General features: G+C 40.2%; 1 protein-coding gene and 1 long non-coding RNA gene across 5 annotated transcripts in view; both read right to left on the reverse strand.

Annotated features, from left to right (window-relative positions):
• The window catches only part of dachb (dachshund b), a 109,107-nt gene extending 90,647 nt beyond the window's left edge, over positions 1-18,460 (reverse strand). Inside the window, exon 1 of one of the 4 annotated variants that reach the window (XM_037758094.1) lies at positions 17,118-18,460. In XM_037758094.1, the coding sequence (XP_037614022.1) occupies positions 17,118-17,743 (626 nt within the window). In that variant the 5' untranslated portion in view covers positions 17,744-18,460. The remainder of the gene's footprint in view (positions 1-17,117) is intronic. The other 3 variants (XM_037758092.1, XM_037758096.1, XM_037758095.1) reach the window with 3 other exon arrangements.
• A 2,565-nt stretch (positions 18,461-21,025) lies between these two features.
• Positions 21,026-23,284, reverse strand: part of LOC119481315 — a 29,107-nt gene continuing 26,848 nt past the window's right edge. The window contains exon 6 of the long non-coding RNA XR_005205167.1: positions 21,026-21,188. This is a non-coding gene — a long non-coding RNA (uncharacterized LOC119481315). The remainder of the gene's footprint in view (positions 21,189-23,284) is intronic.

The raw sequence follows: 23,284 nt of genomic DNA on the forward strand, positions 1-23,284 counted from the left end.
TTTGATTGAGATTTAGATTAAAATCAGGTCAGAGGTCTTCGTGTAATTGAATGAATTTGGATTAATTTCAGTCTGTGTGGTGGTTTCGGAGCAGTTTCTGAGCCCGATAGCTTAACTTCTACCAGCTTCTGAAGAAACCTGTTAATAGTTTTTGATTCGGAATTAGTTTGTTAATTTGATTATTTGAAATGAGTTCTTTAATGAGATGAATGGCTGAATTAATTTGATTCAATTTCAGTCATTAACCCAAATCAATGATTTGTGCTTTAAAAGGGACTATTTGTAACTTTCATAATGTCTTGTTAACAGCTTCACCTGTGGCCGTTAAGTCAACGAAAGTCAGCGTCCTGTTGCTGGCGCTTGTGCTCGCGCTTCATAGACATGAAGGAGCATCACTCAACACAGTGAGGAGACACACGTCAGCTAAAAGCACAATATCACTCTATATTTCAGCTGCTTGGCAGTAATGTTAGCTGACCAGACGAAGGTCTCTCCATGAATCAATGCTGATCCTAGTGTTGGCTTTTCCTGCCTCAGCCTCCCGACCGCGGCCGGAGGGAACGGGGGAGACACCGGAGTTTTGGTCGGAGACGATAACGTTTCTCTCTGCAGAGCCCCGTCACTTCACAAGACACGGGAAACCTCTGTTGGTCTGGAGGAGCTGCAGCAGTTATTTCTGCACAAACGTCCACTGAACATTCACTAGATATTCTCAGAGCTAAACTAACTCTTCTGCAGTGTGGAGTGAGCAGCATGCACGTGAGAGGTGGAGAGAGAACGAGCGCGTTGTGTTTAAAGTTACAAACAGTCCCTTTAACTTAGATTAGCGCTAGCTAGGCTTAAACTTGTATTCATTTGATCTTTGAATCATCATTTTAGAATTTAAACTTTATGTATAAATCAATGGCATTTTGCATTAACACACTGCTCTGAAACAGAATGACGCCAACTCTTAAAAAGTTTAATTATTTTAAATGTAGACTAATTAACTATTAAAATATCTGGATTAATTTCTACTAATTCAAGTTATTAAATCCAATAGTTATAACAGTCTGTGTGCTATCCTAACTACCTGTGAGAAAACTGATATAAAACATATTTATTTTAATTGAATAGATAAAAAAGTCCTGAAAGCAGAACTATTCTGGTTAAACCAGCAGTTAAGTAGACCGTTTAGGCCTATAAACATATTTACTAAACCAGACTTTTATGGGAATAAACTGGCTGCCGTCATAATTAAAATCTCAGTTAATGAGTGGTCTTTATGTGTCACTGTGCTTTCATGTTACAGTGTGTGGTTTTATTGGGTTTGACTGTGCTTTTATGTCAGGTTGCAGTATGTGATTTTTACTGGCGTTTCAGCTGCGGTTTAATCTCGCTTTACGTTATTATAATCCTGCAGGCTATTCACGTGGTTTTCACATGTATTTAGACTTCAAACCACATTCATGTAGTGGACTAGGACCGGAGGCTGATGTCGTGTTGAAAGTAACAGCTTCTTTTTTCTACCTATTTTGTGTTTTATATTCTGCATTTTACATTTTCTGGAGTTTAAACCGTATCCTGCAAATTCACCAGCATGCAACACTTTATAACAACATCATTTATGAATGGTATATTTATAGTTAATTAAACTTAGTTATTTTACTGTTAACAATGAAATGATAATCAATGTTTAGTAATTATTAAATAAATTCTGTTATTGTATTATTAGTTTGTGTAATATGAAAGGAAATAATTACTTTATACTATTACATTTTGTATATTAAATTAAGTATGTGTTAATGATTACCAAATTATTTTAAACCTTTAAGTTATTGTTTGTAAAAACATCTTTAAAAATTACATAGATGGACCAGAAACCAATTATTAACCATTAACAAAGTATTAACTATATATCTAAATATTGTTTATAGATGAATCACAAAGTATTTATTAACCATTTAACAATGTGTTATAAATATCTATCTGTCATGTTTATAGATGTTTTAAACTTACAAAAACGTCTTTTAAGTTTACAAAAAATATCTTAATCATTAATAAATACTTATATACATATATAGTATATATAAAATGTTATAATGTGTGCAACAATAAACTGTTGGAAAAACATAAATTAAAGCATTACTAATAAATAGTAACATTATAAATTATCACTTTGTTGTTTTTTAACAGTAAAATAACTATTACCTTCAATTAACTATCAATTAAACATTTATAAATGATGATTATTATAAAGTTTTACCTAATATTATAACTTCTTATTGTCATTTCTTGTGGATTCTTTAACGTTCCAGCCTCTACTTTTGCTTCAAGTTCTTAAATATGTTATTTTTCTAATGCAGTTCTGTATAGAAGATGTGATATTAAGAATTACCTGCTCATTCATGAGGGATTTAAGAGATTAAGGATCTTCTGAATGAACAAAAAGTTTGAAAAGGAAGAAAAGTAAAACAAGACTTCCTGCTGGGAATCTTAAAATCCAACAACAGTCTGCACCTTTTTGAGGAAAACACCTTGTGACTTTGATGAGATGCTAAACAACATCCATCCATCCCTCTCTCTCTCTTAAAGGTGGACCGCGATGATTTATTGGTGACACCAATACGTCAAACACAGAGAGGTGAACAGAAAAAATAGATACAAGGAGGAAAAGAGAGAAAACAGAAATAGAAGAAAGTGGGAGAAAAGAAAGATGAAAACTAAGATTCAACAGTTACAGTGAGGACGAGAGCATGAACACCCACCACACACACACACACACACACACACACATAAACACACACAAACAGAGCGTGGAGGGTTTTCTTTTTTTGACAGCGAAGCATGTATTGTTGCATTGTTTCCTTTGAGTAGAAAATTACAGTGGACCGGATCGCTTCAATGACAAGCTATCAAAACGACAGCATGTCTGCCTGCACACACAACACACGCACACACACACACACACACCAACACAAAGCATGCAGTAGGCTATCACATATACACGAGTTAACATGCAAACACATTTACACACCGCGCTGCTACTGAATGACAAGCTCATAGCCGCAAAAACAATGTTTTCAGATATTCAACACGAGGAAGTCTCCCTGCTGCTGAAGAAGCTGCGAACTGAAGAAACAACAGACGCGTTTAGTGGTTAAAAAAACAAACAAAATCCTTTATATGCTAATATGCAGGTGCTAGTAGGTTTATTGTTTTAAAGCTGCACTATGGTGGTGGTAAAAGTAGTAATGCCACTCCGTGAAAATACTCCACTACAGGTAAAAGCTCTGCATTCAAAACTTTAAAAAGTTACGAAGAGGAACTTTAATTCTGGGTTGATTTTGGCGGTCCCTGTGGACAAAAGCGGTAGTGTTTCCGAGCACCAGACTCCCTTTAGAAAACCTCTCGTTTTACTGCCACTGGGCCGGGATCCCTGCCCACACTTTCATTGCGCCACGGGGTTTTGCTTGCACCCTCTGATTCGCGCGTGCGTTAGACTCTTTGGTCCGTGTTTCAATACGGGTTGGGTGGGTTGCCGACATTGCTGCAGACCCCTGGCGCCTTTTACGTGGGCCGAGCCCCGATCTGGCGGCACGACATGGTTGGAGTGCACTGAGGACAGTCCGCCCCGGTTGACAGTCGCACCGGGAGCAGGGGGCCGTCCCCAGCGGGGAGAGATGGCGCTGCAAGCCCTTTGTCCAGGGTGCAGCGAGGTCTGGGCGGGGAGCGCTGTAAAGCTGCGACCGCGAGCCACCTTCGCCACGAGTCTTTCCAAGCTGACCTAGAGCCGGTCACAGCGCACCACCTCGTATGCGGGACTCCCCAGCCTGCCGTGTGTCGCTCACACGCTCCAGCTGGCTGTTAACGAGGGTCTTTTGGCACAGAGAAGTACTCGTATCGGTACTCGGTATCGGCAAGTACCCAAATGTAAGTACTTGTACTCGGTCTGAAAAAAAAGTGGTATCGGTGCATATCATGTGCCTCTGTGTCCTCCAGTGCTCCTAACGGCATCTGCAATATTTCACAAACCGGAGAAAAACGTCTCTGAGCAGCTGTCAATCACTCGCGAACTCCAACCAAACGCTCAAACTAGGCCGCGCTGATCGAATATGAATCTATATTCTGTTACGTTAATGCCTATTTCTCTCCTCAGATGTTTTCAGAATCATCTTGTAGTGCACGGTTTAGCTGTAAAAAGCAGAAAGAGCAGACGTTCACTTCGAACTTGTCTGTTAACAAAAAGGAGAAAACGTTTAGGGAGTTTAAATCTATTGAACTTCAGGTAAAAGCTTCGTCCCCTTTATGAAGACAACTTGTCAGATTCCTCATTTGATTTTGTGAACAGCGTTTCTTGTAAATCCATTTTCTTGTCCAGCATCTTCTTTTTTTTATACGTCAACAATGGAGGAAACAAAACCAGTTTGGAGGAAGTTGCCACTCGACTGAAGCGCTCACATGTTTGTTTGCTCACACACACACACACACACCCACGCCGGTAGATGATGATGATGATGATGATGATGAGAACTTCTTCCTCCGTAAACGTCTCAGTCAGTTTAACCACTGTTATTATTCTAATCATGATGACATGTTTTTAAATGGATTATTATACGTTTTCATTAATAACACGCTGTCTGGGAAGGAGACGCAGGGTGGCGGTGGCGGTGGCGGTGGCGGTTGTGACGAGCACACACACACACACACACACACACACACACACACACACACACGGCAATAAAAACTTAACACACAAAAGCCCCAAAAAAATGTGCAATAATAGCAAAAAAAAAAAAAAAAGGAGTTTTAAGTTTTTAAGAAAACACACACACAAACACACACATGACATGTTTTCACACTGCTAATTACAAATTACACCAAGTTAAAGTTTTTGTTAATAACACGCTGTCTGCTGAAGTTTCTGCATGACGAGGACGCTGGTGGGCGACGCGCACACACACACACACACACACACATGCTCTTGTCATGTTTTTAATTGATTTCAGCTATAATTATTGTTGCACACACACTCGTCTGTTCGTCTTAAAAACGGCTGATAATTACATTTTTCTCCCCTGTTTTTATTAATAACATGTTGTCTGTGGGAAACACACGGATCAGCTGTCATCCCCCCGCTGCCCTCTCTTTACCCTCTCAGCTCCTCCTCTCTGTTCTCCTTTCATCTCCTCCTTCGCCTCTGACCTCCTCCTCCTCCTCCTCTTCCTCTCTCTTTGATATAGCGGTGTGCGGAGGGCGCTCGCTATAAACTGTAAATCTGTCGGTTGCTACTCTTTTTTCACATACATATATACACACATATATATACACACCTCTGACAAGCTGTCACAATAAATAGAGAGATAAGACCAGGTGGAAGAAGAGAGGAGAGGAGAGGAGAGAGAGAGGGCGAGGGTAAATGACAAGGAGATTGAATGAAAGAAGGGTGTGAGGGAGGAGGAGGAGGAGGAGGAGAAGAACAGGAGAGGACAGGAGACGAGGACAGAAGACGAGGAGAGATGGACCAACATGTGGAAGAGTAGGAACGGAAACAAGAAGGAAACAAGGAGATGAGCGGGAAAGATGAACAGATCTGGACCGAAAGGAAGAAGAGGAAAGAAAGAAAAGAAAACAGGTAAACAAGAAGACGAGAGGAGAGGAGAGGAGAGGAGAGGAGAGGAGAGGAGGACCAAATGAACTAAAAGATGGAAGAGGAGGGAAGAAAGAAAAAAAAGGTTGGTAAGAAGAAGAGCAAAGAAATGGGAGAGGTGAGAAAAAGAGGAGAAGAGGGGGACAAGGGAGGAGAGGAAGAGAAAGGGAAGGAATCAAGGAAATGAGAGAGACCAAAGGAGAGATGAAGAAAGAAGGAAGGAAAAGAGGAGAGGAAATGAAACAGGAGGAGAAGAAAAGTAAGGAAAGGAAACGAGGAGATGAAAGGGAAAGATGAACAGATCTGGAGCAAAAGGAGGAGGAAGAGGAGGAGAGAAAAGAAAACTTTGCCTGGTAAACAAGAAGAGGTGAGAAGAAGTTAGAAGAGAGGAGACGAGAGAAGAGGAAGAACAAATGGACCAAAAGATGGAAAACAACGGAAGAAAGGATGAGGAGAAAGAGGGGAGGAAACAAGAGAGGAGATGACAAGAAAAGGAAAGCAAACAAGGAGATGAGAGGGACCAAAATATGGAAGAGAAGAAAGGACTACAAGGAAGAAAGAAAAGGGAAAGACGGGAGGAAACAAGGGAGGAGTTGACAAAAGAAGGAAAAAAAGGGAAAAGGAGGAGAGGAGAGGAAGAACAAATGGACCAAACGATGGAAAAGAAGAAAGAGGAATTGAGAGAGGAGATGACAAGAAAGGAAAGCAAACAAGGAGATGAGAGGGACCAAAATAAGGAAGAGGAGGGAAGAAAGAGGGAGGAGGAAAAAAGAAAATGAAGAGGAGAGAGGAGAGGAAACAAGGGAGAAGGAGATAAACAGGTGGACCAAAAGATGGAAGGAGAGAAAGGAGGAGGAGGAAAAGGGAGGCTGGTGAATGAGGAGAGCAATAAAGATGACCAAAAGATAGAAGAGAAGAAAGAGGATGGTAAAAAAGAAGCGCAAAGAAAGAGGAGAGATGAGAATAGAAGGAGACGAGGGGAAGAGGAGGAGAAGAGGTTAGGAAACGAGGGAGAAGAGGATAAAGAGATGGATCAAAAGATGGAAGAAAAAAGATGGAAAAAGGAGGAGAAGAAGTGGCAGAGACTAATGAGAGAAAAAGGAGATGGCAGGAATATGGAAGACGAGAGGGAGTAGCAGAGAAAAATAAAACAGAAAGAGGATGGTGAAAACGAGAGCAAAGAAAGTGGAGAGATAAAGAAAGAGGGATGAACAGATAAATGGAAGAAGAGGAGGAAGAAAAAAGAAAGTGTAAAGAGAAGTCAGGGAGGAAGAGATATAAAAGAAAAGGAGGAGCAGAGTAAAGAGATATGAGAGAGGGAGGAGGATGGAGAGATTACCTGGTGAACGAGAGGAAAAGCTGTTGTGACATTCCCTAATGCGATTTCTAAACCAATCTGCTAAGTGCACCTAAGAGACTGTGTGTGTGTGTTTAAGTGTGTGTGTTCACAGGCATCAAATAATCTTGTTGCAGACAACACCTCCTCCCTTCCTCCACCCTCACCTCCTCCATCACCTCCTCCCTCACCTCCTCCATCACACCTTCATCCCTCCATCCCTGAGCTACGTCCACACTAAGAAAGCTAAATGCAAAAATGGTTGTTTCCGCCGGGCGACCTCTGAGAGGTCTGAGAAGTGAAGCCGAAGCTGAATTACCTTAAACTGTCATTCTTTCTAACAGCCAGCAACGACCAAACAACCAACATGACGACGGCTAAATAACCAACTTGGAGACCGCCAAATAACCAATGTAGCAACGGCCAAAAGGACATGATGGCGACGGCCAAAAACCACGATTTTCACAGGCCAAAAACCAAGAAGGGTGAAGCCAAAAACCAATATGGTGACGGCCAAATAACCAACACAGCAACGCCCAAAAAAATATGATGGCCACGGCCAAAAACCAAGAAGGCGACCTCAAAAAAACAACATGGTGACTGCCAAAATCCACGATTTTTGCACACAAATTATATATAAACGTTACACCAGCGATAAATAACGAGCATACTACATGTCACTAGATGCTTACAGCTACGTTATCTGTGGTCGTGTACAGAACGTCAAATACCATGACAGACACGTGGCATTTTTAATCGTGTCCTCAGTCTAGCGGTAGTCAACACGTTTAATAGCTTGAGGCGCTGCCGGTGTTTCGGTTTAACGAGTGACCGTGTTATGATCCCCACAAAAGTCACACCATTATCATTTTAATATGTTTTTTTTCAATGAAAATGAAAATTAATGATGTAAAAATTAGCACTCAAAATAGATTAGTAATTCGATATTTTTTGCAAAATCGTGCAGACGTAATTTACGCAAGTTGTTACGAGCAACCACGGATGCATTTGTCTGAAAATCACCAGTCAACACGGTCACTCTTTAAACCGAAACACTTCGATGTCTGATGTTGGAATATCGATTCCGACAACCAAACACACAACAACCAGACATTTTGACGCTGGTAACAGTTTTAATTAAAGCGTTTAAAGCTCGCTAACTCGTCTGGATGGCTGTGGCAAAACGCCACCGGGTCTATTAGTACTAGAAGTATCTGAATACTTTATACACCTAAACTACAAGTCTCTCTCTCTCTCCCTCTTCCTACTCTATTGTTGTTAATGTCTCTCGCCAACCTCCTTTTGAAGTTGGAGACTGAAACAGCCTTTGTGAAACATTATCTATTTCCCAACACACACACACACACACACACATACACACACACACACACGTTGACCTGCCTCTCCCCTCTCGCTGTTTTGTTCAGTCTGCACACACACACACACACACACACAACTACACACACACACACACACACTCAGGGGGAGAGGATCAGTTCTTCTCCGTGGTGACAGAGGGTCATATTTCTTACTTTGATCTTCACCTCCCTCCCTCTCTCTCTCTCTCTCCGTCTCTCTCTGTTTTCCGGATGAAAACAGAGAGACGGAGAGAGAGAGAGCATCCCTCCCTCTATGTCTCTCGCCCCGGCTGGTTGGTCGGTCGGTAAGTGAAGCATGAAACCACCTCCTCTGCCCCTGAGACACACACACAGCTCACAGCCACCAAGTTGCTGGATAGACAATGTAATAAAAAGTGTTGGTGATAATAACCCATGATGAGATGTGCTGTTATTGTCCATAACTGCACAGGCTGGAGCGCATTATCCCAGCCGGCAAAGAAGAAGTATTCATATTTTGCAAGTTTTAAATGGCAACTTTTGTCAAATATACAATAATAACTCCAAACAAGTAGCAGAAGAAGAAGCTGGAGCATACGGTGCAGAAACAGCCATTATCTAAAAATAATGCACACCCTCCGAGTAGTTTCTGTGGTTCAAGTTAAAGTAAAATAAAAGTACAAAACAAACGTTTTAATATTAAATCACATGTTAAGTTATACCTGGTAGTAGTAGGGATGCACCGATCCCACTTTTTCAGTCCCGATAGCGATACCCAGGCTTTGGTTATCGGCTGATACCGAGTACCGATACAATACCAGTGTTTAATTAATAAGCTGTATGCCTCGCTGCGTGGAAGTGACTGGGATCATTCTGTTATGTGTAAGGAAACATCAGGCTTGACTGCCATCAGCCTATCGGAAAATAAGATGACATTCGTGGCCAGAGTTTATCTGTTGTGTTGTAGTAATTTTTGTGCCAGCTAATTGTTGTGTTGGTCATTAGCGGTCGGTCTCGGACAACAGTAACCAGCTGATTCAGAGAAGAAGGCACTGGCTGGACACGACTCAGGCGTGGTTTGTTTACAAATAAAAAGGTGAAAGAAAACGTGTGGGAGTGTTACACCGTCGCGGAGAAAGATCAGCGACAAGAACGTTGTTTTCTTCAACAAAAAATTAAGTCTTCAAGATTTCTTAAAAACAATCACTGCGGTCTGAATGAAAGAACTTCGTGTTAATGTGTCACTAGAAGCCCGTCAGTCCAACGAGCGCCCCGCAGCAACCAGTAGGTTAAAGCGGGAACATCGTCCATGGCGTGCAGCAGTCCGTCCCCCCATACTGGAATCCAGTCCCCATTTGAGCAGAGTGAAGCCGGAGCTGTTCGCCCGCTCCCCGGTGGCGTTCTGCCGTTACTAGTCCACTAGTTAATCGATCGCGGAAGGCGTCGCTCTCTCGGACGGATTAAAAAAAATTAAAAATACTAAAATGTGTCGCCTCATATACTTAGGCGGCCGTTAATATATGGTTAACTGCTTATGTTTCTAATCGCTTATACATTTACATTTAATTTATGTTTCACAGAACTAATTATTTTTGTGGTGCTGTGTAAATACCGAAACATTCTTCTCATTGAGCAGGTAGTCGTATAGCAGCTGAAAAGGTTTTAAAAGCGGTTATTTAAAAAGAAAGTATCATTTTCGGTTTTATTAAAAGATTGTTTGATTGAATTTGTGCTTATTCAAAACCACTGACTTTAAAACAGCTCAGATATTTGTTTCATAATGAAGAGGTTTGTTTTCTCTGGCACAAAAAGGGGAAATGAATAAAAGCAAAATAAACAAAATATCGGATATTGGTAGCAGAATTTCGCAGCCCTAATTTAAACAAGTTTTCTGTTTGCATCCCACATCTCTCGTCATGTTTCATGTTCTGAATCTACCTACAAGGTAAATTAAAGCCTTAAAGCTCAGCAGAAATATTGACTTCATTCATATCGTGATATATCGACTAACATGACACCTTATAGCCGGGTACGTAAACCAGCCGATAGGTCATTTAATCATCTAATCGCTGATCAATGACGGCTGATAAACTGTGTGTGGACGCTCTTAAAATGTTCACGCTGCAGCGAGGTGACCTCAGCATCCCCGCCGGCCAACGCTTTAACCTTTATCAATTAACCAACAGCACAAAGCGGCGCTGAAACCAGACACACACACACACACACACACACACACACACACACACACACGACAACCAGCAAAACAAACACAAACAATACACACAAATATCAGCACACAAACAGGCGAATGTGAACACTACCGCAGACGAACACACACACACAGATGTAACCCGACCCAGTGTGACAACTGATAGCTCTGTTTGTGCATGCTAGACAATCACACACACACTCACACACTCACACACACACACATACCTCAGCCAGGAGGCAAAACAACTGACCGAGTGTGTGTGTTTTACAAACCACTGTGCTCCATTAAAAGAACTTAATGCTCCATGTAAAAGAATGAAAAACACCAAATTGATGAAAGGAGTTCATGCTGAGTGTGTGTGGATGTTATTCTGCCAGTGTGTGTGTGTGTGTGTGTGTGTGTGTGTGTGTGTAGCCGCAGTGCTTCGCCAAAATAAAACGACTTTGCTCCCCGTGTGTCACAAACAATACGACCTCCATCATCGGTGTGTGTGTGTGTGTGTGTGTGTGCGTGTGTGTGTGGGCTCCAACAGCCTGCCGTGATAAGGAGAGCCCAGAATAACACTCCCGACATCAGCAGCCCTCCCTCCTGTCACTCACTATCGATTCACTCACACACACACACACACACACACACACACTTGCACACAAAACATGGAGGTGATACACAGGAAGCCCAACCGACTCTCCTCATCCCAAAAAACACGTCTGCAGGACGCGGTGTTTTTAAGACAAACCTGTGTGCGTTTATATTCAAGGAAATAATGTTTATTTCAAGCGTGTTTCTCAAATGGGGGCACTAGTACCCCTAGAGGTACGTTGGAGTACTGCGGGGGGGTACGTGAGAGTCATGCATAATTCCTAAAATAATTATGCTGTAATAAGTTTTTAAAAAATGTAAATGTAAGTTTGATAAACCACATTTTATATTCAATATTCCTATTTTTAATGCAATCGTCAACTACCGCAACAAACGCATTATTTTTTTCTCCTTTGAATTAAAAATAAATAAAATAAAAATAAATAAGATATATAAACAAAAATAAAAAAATATATAATAAATCTTAAATTATCAAATATAAAATTAGAAATATGAACAAAAAAATATATAAATGCAATACCTTTTAAATCATAAAATAAAAAAAGTAATATAAACTAAATATATACATATCATAAATGTTAAATAAAAATTAATAAAATAAATATAAATAAGAAATTTAAACAAAAATAAAATATATACAATACATTACAAATAAAAAACAACAACAAATATCAATAAATAAGAAATATAAACGAAAATAAAATATATAAAATATTTTTTAAAATAAAAAACAATAAAATAATAAATAAATATAAATAAACAAAAATATAAAATTAATCTTAAATTTTTAAATCACAAATAAGAAATATAAACAAAAATAAAAAGACATAAATGTTACATTTTAAGATAAAAACATTTTAAACATAAATAAATAAATAAATATAAACAAATAAGAAATATAAACATTTCATATAAATAAAATAAAAAATGATAATAAATAGCAAGGTGAATGTAAATGGGTTCTATGGGTACCCACGAGTTTCCTCTTTACAGACATGCCCACTTTATGATAATCACATGCAGTTTGGAGCAAGTCATAGTCAAGTCAGCACACTGACACACTGACAGCTGTTGTTGCCTGTTGGGCTGCAGTTTGCCATGTTATGATTACAGCATATTGTTTTATGCTAAATGCAGTACCTGTGAGGGTTTCTGGACAATATCTGTCATTGTTTTATGTTGTTAATTGATTTACAATAATAAATATATACATACATTTGCATAAAGCAGAATATTTATCCACTCCCATGTTGATAAGAGTATTAAATACTTGACAAATCTCCCTTTAAGGTACATTTTGAACAGATAAAAATGTGCCATCTCAATGAAAGAGCAGACCTTAAAAAGCACTTTAAACTTAAAAAGCACAAGTTAACTGTAATATCAACCATATCGGCGCCGTGAGGTACAAGTGGATGTAAGTGGTCGTCGCTTTTACACACAAACACACACACACACACACACACACACATATGGTTACCGAGAAGACGAAGTATGCAGAAGCCCAGTGGGAGTTTTTTTTAAGCATTTAATTTTTCCTTTCTTTTCCCAGCAGAGAGTAACGTGAAGAGAGAGCGAGCGAGAGGGAGGGTGAGAGAGCGTGAGGCATTAGAGGAATGCCAATATGACTGGAGAGAGAGAGAGAGAGAGAGAGAGAGGAGTGTGTGTTCGCTGTGCGTTCAACAACAATAGCTCTCCAGCCGTGTTGTTCCATGCGCATTCACATGATCCATTATTACCCCTGACATGTACCGCTGGGTGTGTGTGAGGGAGAAAGACAGGGTGATTGAGATGAAGAGACAGAGGAGAGAGAGGTGAAAGACAGGGGGGGTGGGACGGGGACAGGGGGGGTTAAGAAGAAGAGACAATTAGCCAGGGACAGAAATACACTTCTTGAGAAGACACAGATAGGGGCGAGATAGAGGGAGAAAGTGGGCGATAAAAATAGCGAAAGAAATGACCCTGCTCTGTGAAAACAGGGAGGTGACTGAACATTTCAAGCTTAATAAACTATAGACTTGTGCATGTGTGTGTGTGTGTGTGTGTGTGGTCAGCTAAAACACAGAGGTCACCCTCCAACGATCCGGCGACTCCACAGCAACACAATACACTGTTAATAATTAGCCGATACACTGAACAACCGCCATCCATCACTTCCATCTCTCAACGACAACAAAAATAACCGGGCTGGAAGCGCCACTCACGACGACGACGACGACGATGACATCCACAGTGTTCCCACTGCGAATTCCAGGACTATTCAAGGAGTTTCCAGAAATAAATCGGAGCACTAAACATGTATCTTCTCCTTTGGTTTGTTGATGTGTTTTTTCCAGAATGGAAACTGTAACGAACATGTCAAAGTAGAGTATTCACTAAAGCCTGACACTGTGGGGGGGCTACCGTCAGACAAATTTACACAAATGTCCACCCACAACAAATTAGCACCATTAAAAGTATGCTGAATTATCTATTAGTAGTTCCTGTTTGCAATGCACCCATGCATGTACGGATAACTATCACTGGATTACTTCAAAGAAAATTTAAAAACGTTACAATTCTCAAGCAAGTTCTGCAGTTACCAGGATTTCGATGCTGATTTATGGACGTTTATTCAAGATGTACATTAGAGATGATGATGTTAGGGCTCGGACGATACACATACTGTATCTCCTGATTCAATACTATCACGATACTTAGGTGCAGATTCTATATGTATTGCGATTTTTTAAGTATCGCAATTCTATATTACAAATTTTGCGCTCCTCCGATGTGAAATTTCAGGACTTTTCAAGGAGTTTCCGGAAATAAGTCGGAACACTAAACATGTTGTGTTGATGTTTTTTTTTCCAGGATAGAAACTGTAACAAACTAAAGTGTATTCATGTAAAGCAGCAAGTCGGACACTCCTGACTTGTTCTGTCTGGAAAAAGCCCTTGATACTCCTGGAATTCACTGACAATACCTCAGGATTTGATGCACAAATGGGTAAAATCATGTGTTCTCTTTAGAGCAGAACAATAAGGAAACTTACAACCGACACAAACAGATTTTTAGTCATCTCAAAAAGAGATTTTGCATATTCTAAACAACGGACATCTTCTTAGACGACAAGCCGGTTAATGTAAAATCAAGAAGTACGTTATCCGAGCTATGAACTGTAAAAGACCTGCACTCAAAGAAATAGATCCTCCATACTTTAAAATTACTCATTTTGTGCAGCTTTTTCCCCCCCAAGGAAAGAAACCAAACTACTTACGTTTCCAAAAAACTTTCTCTTAAAACGACAACAAAGACAAAACACAACTGTTCATCTTTCTCAGGTGAAAATAAGCAAAGTGTTCTCTTTACATTTGAGGTCTTTCACATCTGGAAAATGAAGACGTCTTTTGGACATTTCAATCCAAACTGAAAGGATGTTTTTGATGCTAAAGTTTGCAACAAAACTGAAAGCGATCATCCGGTCCAACAAGAACTTTTAGTTTAATACATTAAGTGCATTTTGCTGTCAATGCTTTTGTACTTTTACTTAAAGATCTGAGTCTTTCTTCCACCACTGATTTCTCTCTCAGCAAGTCCTAAAGGGCACCTTACATTTAAACACAAATAAAACACAAGTTAACTGTAATATCGACCAAAATCGGCGCCGTAAATTCCAAGTGGATTTAAGTGCTCGTTGCTTTTACGCACAGAAACACAAACATGTTCAACTACTACTTCAAACTAAGCAACATGCTCTTTGCATCTGAGCACTTTTACATCGGGAAAATGAAGAAAATCTTTTGGAATATTTGGGAAATGAATAGACATTTCAATCCAAACTGAAAGGACATTTCTTTTTTTCTTTTGGAGAAGCATTTTGATGCTAAAGTTTGCAACAAAACTGAATGTAAGTTTTCATTTGTGCTGCACAGATAACAAGAAACGAGTTGTTATCTAGAATTAGAGTGTACAGTGTACGTTTTGTGGTTCAGATAAGATGTTACCTCTCATCTCTTTAACATTTCTTAAATTATTAATTAAACACGTGCATGTGTGTGTGTGTGTGTGTGTGTGTGTGTGTGTGTGTGTGTGTGTGTGTGTGTGTGTGAGTTGCTTCGGCCCTCGTTTGTGCTTTTAAGAGCTGGTTTCAAAATGGTGGAGATCTAAAAACTGATGCACGGGACGACACTCTTGGTCGGTTTAAACAGAAACAAGCAGGTGACAGACAGGTACAGTAGACGACCGTTATACATACCAGGCATTAAAACACACTCTATAAAGTGTCTGTTTACACAGAAACACACATTAAAGCTGCATTTTCACAGGAAGCTCTTTTCTCTCTCACACACATTAACACTTTAACACACACTGTGGTGAGATATAAAGTAATGGATTATCAGTATGAGAAGCTTTACCACAACTAAAGTCAACTTCTTTGCTTTTATTTTACTAAAAACTACTGAAAACCTGCTCATTTAGCAGCACATACACACTCCCATCAACCAAAGTCGATGCAGTAAAAGCAGCATTTTCAACACCGATGACAACAGAACATTCAGCAAATAATTCTATTTAAAAGGATAAATATAAGGAGGGCTGGAGGGATATGAAGATGCAGAGATCACTAATGCTATACCACAATGCAAAACCAATATACTGTAATGTTGTTTTAAAAAAGGCAAATTAATAACCACACTGGGACTCAATCATGAGGAAAAATCTTACAGAAAAGCAAATAAATCTCCAACAAGGATGAGGATATTTTAAGACTATAACTTAATGTTGCCATCACAGATCTTCCTTTAAAGTGATATTAAAGAAAATGCATCCAAGCAAAATATTCAGTAAAACAAATATAAGTTGTTTCAGAGTGTCCCAAAACACACCTGAAGTCTCTGCAGCAGCAACGACCAAGTTAAGTCTCTTTTATTAGAGGAACAAACGTTGAACAACAGTCAATTTGAAGCCACAAGATGAAGTGGAAATCTCAACCAAACTTATTAGAAAAAACATGGAAAATAAGCCTGGAATATAATGCCAAGTGAAGTCACAAACACACCTGAAGTCTCTGCAGATGCAGCGAGTTTTGTCTCTTAACTGCAGGAATATTAGAGGAACAAACAAACTACATATGCAGAGACTTCAGGTGTGTTTGCCATTTTCAAGGCTTATTTTCCACCTTTTTTCCATTAGGTTCTGCAGAGATTTCCACTTTATCTGTGGCTTCAAATGTAGTTTGTTTGTTCCTCTAATATTCCTGCAGTTAAGAGACAAAACTCGCTGCATCTGCAGAGACTTCAGGTGTATTTGTAGAGAAACTTCACGTTACATTTCTGCCATTTTCGAGGCTTATTATCCACGTTTTTTCCATTAGGTTTGGTAGAGATTTCCACTTTATCTGTGGCTGCAAATGTAGTGTGTTTGTTCCTCTAATATCCCTGCAGTTAAGAGACAAAACTCTTAACTCTTAAGTGAAGTCACAAACGCACCTGAAGTCTCTGCAGATGCAGCGAGGTAAGTCTCTTAATCGCAGGAAAAAACAAAACAAACAAACTACATTTGATGCCATATGATAAAGTGGAAATCTCTGCAGAACATAATGGAAAACAAGTGGGAAAATAAGCCTCGAAAATGGCAGAAATCTAACGTGAAGTTTCGCTACAAACACACGTGAAGTCTGCAGCAGCAGCGACCAAGTGAAGTCTCTTTTATTAGAGGAACAAACGTTGCAAAACACACATTTTGCAACCACGGATAAAGTGGAAATCTCTGCAGAACATAATGGAAAAAAGATGGAAAATAAGCCTCGAATGTTGCAGAAATCGAACGCGAAGTTTCGCTACAAACTTCGCGTTCGAAGTTGTTGATACATTGTAGCAAAGTCCCTCCGCAGAGCAGCGTTCGGATACATTCTGTTGAGAACATTGTAGCGAACTGCAGCTTTCAGAATGTTTCAGACTCTTTAAAGTGAATTGTTACAGACAATAATACAAAGTGATAATAAAGTGTTTAAAAGCCGACCTGGCGCTGGTGCAGTCCTGGTACAGGATCTCGAAGTCCTTCCTGGAGATGAGCTTGCAGCGGTTGACGCCCGGCTGGATGGCTCCGAGCCCCCGCAGGACCCGCACCTGCTCCACGGTGCACACCACCGGCGCGATGTCCAGCCTCTTGAGCTTGGTGTAGACGGTGTGCAGGCCGCCCACCAGGTGCTTCAGGAACAGGTCGAACACCTGCGGCAGGCAGATGAGCTCGTGTCCGTCCACGCTGAAGCTGGCCACTTTGACTCCGTGCACCTCCACTAGTTTGCACTCGCTGCAGAGCACCGTGGAGCCGGAAGAAGTGTGCACCATGCCGGGGGAGCCGAGAGCACCCAGAGCTGCACCGCCTCCTCCGGAGACCAGAGGGGCTGCACCGCCGTTACCCAGTCCGGACAGTGCGCCTCCTGGTCCGGGTCCAGGGAGGAACGCGCTGAGCATGCTGCTGGTGAGCCGTGGAGACAGAGAGTGGGAGTGGGAGTTGGTGTTGGTGTGCGCAGGGCTGGAGGTGCCGGAGGTGTGGAGCGCGTCCGGTGCAGAGCGGTAGAGCGTGGCCGGAGTTGGAGCGCCTGAGCCCGGCGAGAGGAGCGGAGGGGAGCCGGGGAGCGACATGGAGGTGGTGGAAAAAGTGCACTCTCTCCTTCAGTTTTCTTCTTCTTCTTTCTTTTTCCACTTGTGCAAAACACTTTTTCTACTTGTTTTCCTCTCACTTTTCCTCCTCTTCTTCCACTCGGATCCACAAACACACACTCTCTTGTTATCCGTGCGTGCCAAAGCAGACTGTCCGGTCTTGTGCGTAAAAGCGACTGTGGATCAGACTCTCCAGGTCAGCCTCTCCAAGTCCTGGCACCGCCCTCTCTCTCATGTGACTGACAGCCCTCTGGGCCAATCAGAGAGGACCTCCCTGCAGGACTGAGGGTGTGATTGGCTGGGAATGACTTTTATCACACACACACACACACAGATTGATGTGCATGTGTGTGTGTGTATGTGTGTGCTTGCAGGAGGGTATCGGTCAGATCTGCTGTTTCATAAACTTTCTCACGAGCTGCTTGAGTCTGGAAGTTTTTATTTTTTTATTCTTTTTTTTTTGTTGTTGGGTCGAGCATCTCAACCCCTCACTATGTGCGTGTGCACGTGCATGTTAGCGCGTGCGTGTGTGTGCGTGTGTGTCCAGTAGTGGCTCACATGCGAGCTCTGGTGGCGAGATGGACGCATGTTCATGTTCACACACACACACTCACTGACCTCTGATCAGCAGATTGTGTATAGGTGGAGAGGTGAGGAAAGGAAGGAAGGAAGGAAGGAAGGAGGGAAGGAAATGAGAAAGAAGGATATAGGAATTTAGTAAGGATGGATGAATAGAAAGAAGAAAAGAAGAAAAAAAACTAAATGACAGCGAACTAATCAGCAGACTGTGTATAGGTGGAGAGGTGAGGAAAGGAGGGAAGGAAAGGAGGGAAGGAAGGAAGGAAGGAAGGATACAGGAATTTTAGTTAGGATGGATGAATAGAAAAGAAGAAAGGAAGAAAAAAAACTAAATGACATTCAGCGAACTAATCGGCAGACTGTGTATAGGTGGAGAGGTGAGAAAAGGAGTTAAGGAGTTAAGGAAGGAAGGAAGGAAGGAAGGAAGGAAATGAGAAAGAAGGATACAGGAATTTAGTTAGGATGGATGAATAGAAAGAAGAAAGGAAGAAAAAAAACTAAATGACACACAGCGATAATTTATATCACAGAAGAAGAAGAAGAAGAAGAAGAAGAAGAATTAGAAGAGAGGGATTAAAGGAGTATAAAGGAAGAAGAAAAGAGATGATGGTGTAGCAGCAGAGAGAATGAATTAATGGGATTGAGCGGTGTGGATTACAGACAGACGGGGTTTCATAATCCCGTGTAATCTCATTACACTGAGAAAGCCTGACTGAATGAAAGAGAGAGAAGCCGATGAGACGGGGAAAGTTTAAAAGAGAAAGAGTATAAATCTGTTAACATTAAACGCTGCATAAAAACATGTCTGATGTTGCTTCATGTAAATAAAGTAAAAATATATTCTCAGTATTTTCTATTTAAGAGGTTCTTTCAAACTCCACAGCCGTGCAGTGATGGAGGAAGTATTTACATCCTTTACTACAGTAAAAGTACTAATACCAGACTTTAAAAAATACTCCTGTCCTGCATTGGGAATGTTCCTTCAGTAAAAGTATGTCAGTATAATCAGTAAAATAAAGTATTAAAACTTTGACTGTTGTACTATTTTATATTCTATCATTAGATTATTATTCCTCGTGCATTAATGTAAAAGCAGTAGTTTATTGAGTTGGATCTCATTTTGAAATATTAATTAATAATATTTTTTTTAATTCAAATTTATTATTTAAAAAATTACATAATTCAAAAAAATATACATTTTAAACAAAAAAAAAATTAAAATAAAAATAATAAAAATTATTACTAATAAAAAATTGCAAAAAACAAAAATGGCCTAGAGCCCAAAGATACACCTTCACATTGTATGTTTTGTCTGTCCTAACCCTTATAATTATTTAAAAATATATTAATTTTTTTTTTTTTTAAAAAGCTGAAAATCTTCACATTTGTGAAGCTAAATAATAATAATTATAATAATAATAATAATTATCAGAAAAATATATATAGTAATATAATAATAATATATATATTATTTTTAATATTTATAAGCACCTTTTAAGACACCCAAGGACACTTTACAAACAAGACAAGACAGATTAGAGTGCAAAGAACAATAATATAAATTTAAAATAAATTTCTTTAAAATGTGTCAAATATTTATAACAAATGGCATAAATTATAGTTTAAGGTCTTCAACATAAACAAAAAAATAATACACATTAAAAATGCTTCTTTTTTTTTACTTTACTGAGCTTGTTTTTTTTTTTACCATGTCCCCGATGCAAAGTAATCGACTTCTACAAGAACTATAAGCTATAGCATTATAAAATATTCTTTAAATGATGTATATATGCCGTGTTAAACAGCCTCCCACAGTCCAAAGACGTGCAGGTTAAATGTTGACTATAAATTGCCCGTATAGGTGTGAATGTGAGCGTGGATAACCCTGAATAGGATAAGACGATAATGGATGGATGGAATATATATACATATATAATATATATAATATAATATAATAATATATATTATATATTATATATATGAAAAATTCATCTTTGTTTTTCTGTTCATATGTTTTGTGTGCAAAAAAGAGCAGGAAGTGATGAATAAATTAAGTCGAATTTAAGAGGAAAAAGGTCCAAATACTCAGGTGAAGGAGGAACGAGGAGGGGTCAAGGAGAAAAGGTGTGGCGCCGAAGAAGAAATAAAAAGGTGAGAGACAAAGTAAGAAAGAACAGAGAGATGAAGAGTCGGAGACACGAGGGCAATAACTTGTCTCTGAGGACTAATAATGATCAAAGTGAAGCTGGACTCCGAGAGAGGCAGACAGAGAGAGATGAGGTCTTAGACGAGGTGAATATCTCTCAGCGGGGTTATAATGACCCAGATGAACTTGGACTTTGGGATGTGGAGAGAGTGAAGAGGAAGAGGAAGAGGAGACTTGAAAAAGGGGGATATGTGAGGTGAGGAGGAAGAGGGGACAGAAGGAGAGAGGTGACAAGAGAGGGAGAGGACAAAAGTGGAAAAACTTGTCTGCAAAATGCTCTTCATCCCCGAGAGAGAGAGAGAGAGAGAGAGAGAGAGAGAGAGAGAGAGAGAGACAGAGAGAGAGAGAGAGAGAGAGAGAGAGAGAGAGAGAGAGAGAGAGAGACAGAGAGAGAGAGAGAGAGAGAGAGAGAGAGAGAGAGAGGAAGAGTCTTCACAAAAGGCCATTTTACTGTTTTTCAGCCCGTTAAATAAGTCGTCCTGCTTCATGTCAGGTGTTTGTAGAGTTTCTCTCTCTGTGGAGTAAAAGAGCTGCAGACCTACCGTCTCCTCCACCGATGATGTCACAACGCTCTGCTCCAATCAGCAGCGAGTATCACCACGTTTGGAGACCGTACAGCTCGGACACGTCGTCGATTGAGTCCTGAGAACAAAACGGAGGAAGATTATAGACATGTTTTATGGACTTTTGATAACCCCTTAACACTCCGACAGCGGGCCCGGCCGCTATTCTGTCTTTCAGAGGTTGTAGCGGGCTCAGGTTTCAAGTTTGAATGAAGATACCGGTATCATATGAAAGTCAGGCTAAATTTTGGCGAGGAAAAACTGTCATGGCCATTTTCAAAGGGGTCCCTTGACCTCTGACCTCCAGATATGTGACTGAAAATGGGTTCTTTTGGTACCAACGAGTCTCCACTTTACAGACATGCCCACTTTATGATAATCACATGCAGTTTGGGGTAAAAACCATGCAGTTGTTTGAATGCAGTTTAAATGTCTTATTTCCGCCTTTCCGTCCCTAAAAGTCCATATGAACGCCCCCCTCTTGTGGTATTCACAACCTTGTAAGTGTACATTTTCTGAAAGCTCACGAGTTGTTACGTGTATGCTGATGTTTTCAGAAACAGCGTAACATTTTTGTTTAGCTAACGTTAAAAAACGGCATCATACAAGTGGCGAAAAACATTCCCACTGACATATATTACTTTTTCACGTTTACCTGAGCTCCAGAATATTAATGACTGACTATCTATTTTAGCAATAGATTGTCGTTTGCAGTCTGGCACAACCAGACCTGCTTAGTGTTGGTTTAGAAAGAGGCAGTGTGGTGAGATTACTGCAGCCGTTCAGTGTTTTAATGGAAATGACAGGACATAATGTTCAAATCTTTTTTATCCTGTTATCTCTCTTTATCGCTCTTCCACCTCTGAAAACCACATGAACAACAGCAGGGAGGGGAAATAATGTCATTTGTGAGTGAAGAGAAAGTCCCAGGGCGGCTGCAGGATGTACAGTGTCACTTGACAATGATGTATGTTCCAGGAAAGTTACCTGGACTCAAACTGAACAGAATAAAGTTTGACAATGGTGTTTATAAAGTTAAAGAACTGTTTAGTTTGAGCTTGACCACCACTCAGTTATACTGGTTTTTATTGATGTGTTTTGAATACCAGAACTTTCTAAACAGAAGAACAGCCAAATGAAGCTGTAATGTGAAAAATCACCACATTATATTTTACGAAATGACAATAAATAAACGTTTCCATCTGCGGCTGATAAACTTCTACACTGGGAACTAAAGCCACATTATAATGATTGTTATCATGAGTCATTGTGAATGTTTGGGTCTCTTTATCTACGTTACAAACAATGGGAGAAAAGAATGACTGAAAAAGCTACGACTAAAATTTAGTAGTATGGAAACTGTATTTCTAGGAGACACAGTTGGTTTCCTTTCACCATTACCACCATCTTTTTCTAACCTTAAAGCTGCTGTAATCTATATTTTCTAGATTCATCAACTGAATCTGTAGCTCCTCTCAGCTTCACAGAGCTTTATAGTGAGTTTCATCTCATTGTTTATCTGTCCGGTTCACAACTTTACTGTTCTGGTCCACCTTCAACGCTCTCATAGCGCCGTTTTGGGCTCTAAAAGTCACCGTACACTACCTGCTCAGCATCAAACATCAGACAGACCCAGTTAGAGTTGAGCATTTAGCAGCTAAAGAGACAGATATTTCCCTCAGGAGATGGTGGAGACCAAAAACAGAGCTAAAAGAGAGAGAATATTGGACTTACATTCATCAGGTGGACACAAACATGATTCCAAATGAACGATGATGTTGCTGCTGGATGTGTAAATACAATTCCAGTCGCACTAGATGGTGTAAGAATGCTGTTCGGACCCCAAGATGGCGCCTATTCAGTCCATAAGAGAATTGCTCGCCTGGCGCGTAATCTACGCGCCAGGCGAGTTTATAGCTTCCGGGTTTACTTCTGAGGCACAGACACTATTTGTCTCTGCTGCCCCCAAGTGGCCAAAAAATCAGTTACTGCAGTAGCTGTAGTTTCTTGAAATTAAACAAGCTGCACATTGCCTTCACTAGAATCCGTTTTATTGGATAACATGTTTTGGTCATCCAACCGTATGAAGCTGCCCTTTGGACGTCTGTAATTGACGTTGAAAAGACGTCTGAAATTATGTTGTAAAAACTTTGATTTTTAACCATGTAAGGATGT

This window comes from Sebastes umbrosus, chromosome 22 (assembly GCF_015220745.1).
Source record: "Sebastes umbrosus isolate fSebUmb1 chromosome 22, fSebUmb1.pri, whole genome shotgun sequence".
In the NCBI taxonomy this organism is placed as follows: Eukaryota; Metazoa; Chordata; class Actinopteri; order Perciformes; family Sebastidae; genus Sebastes; species Sebastes umbrosus.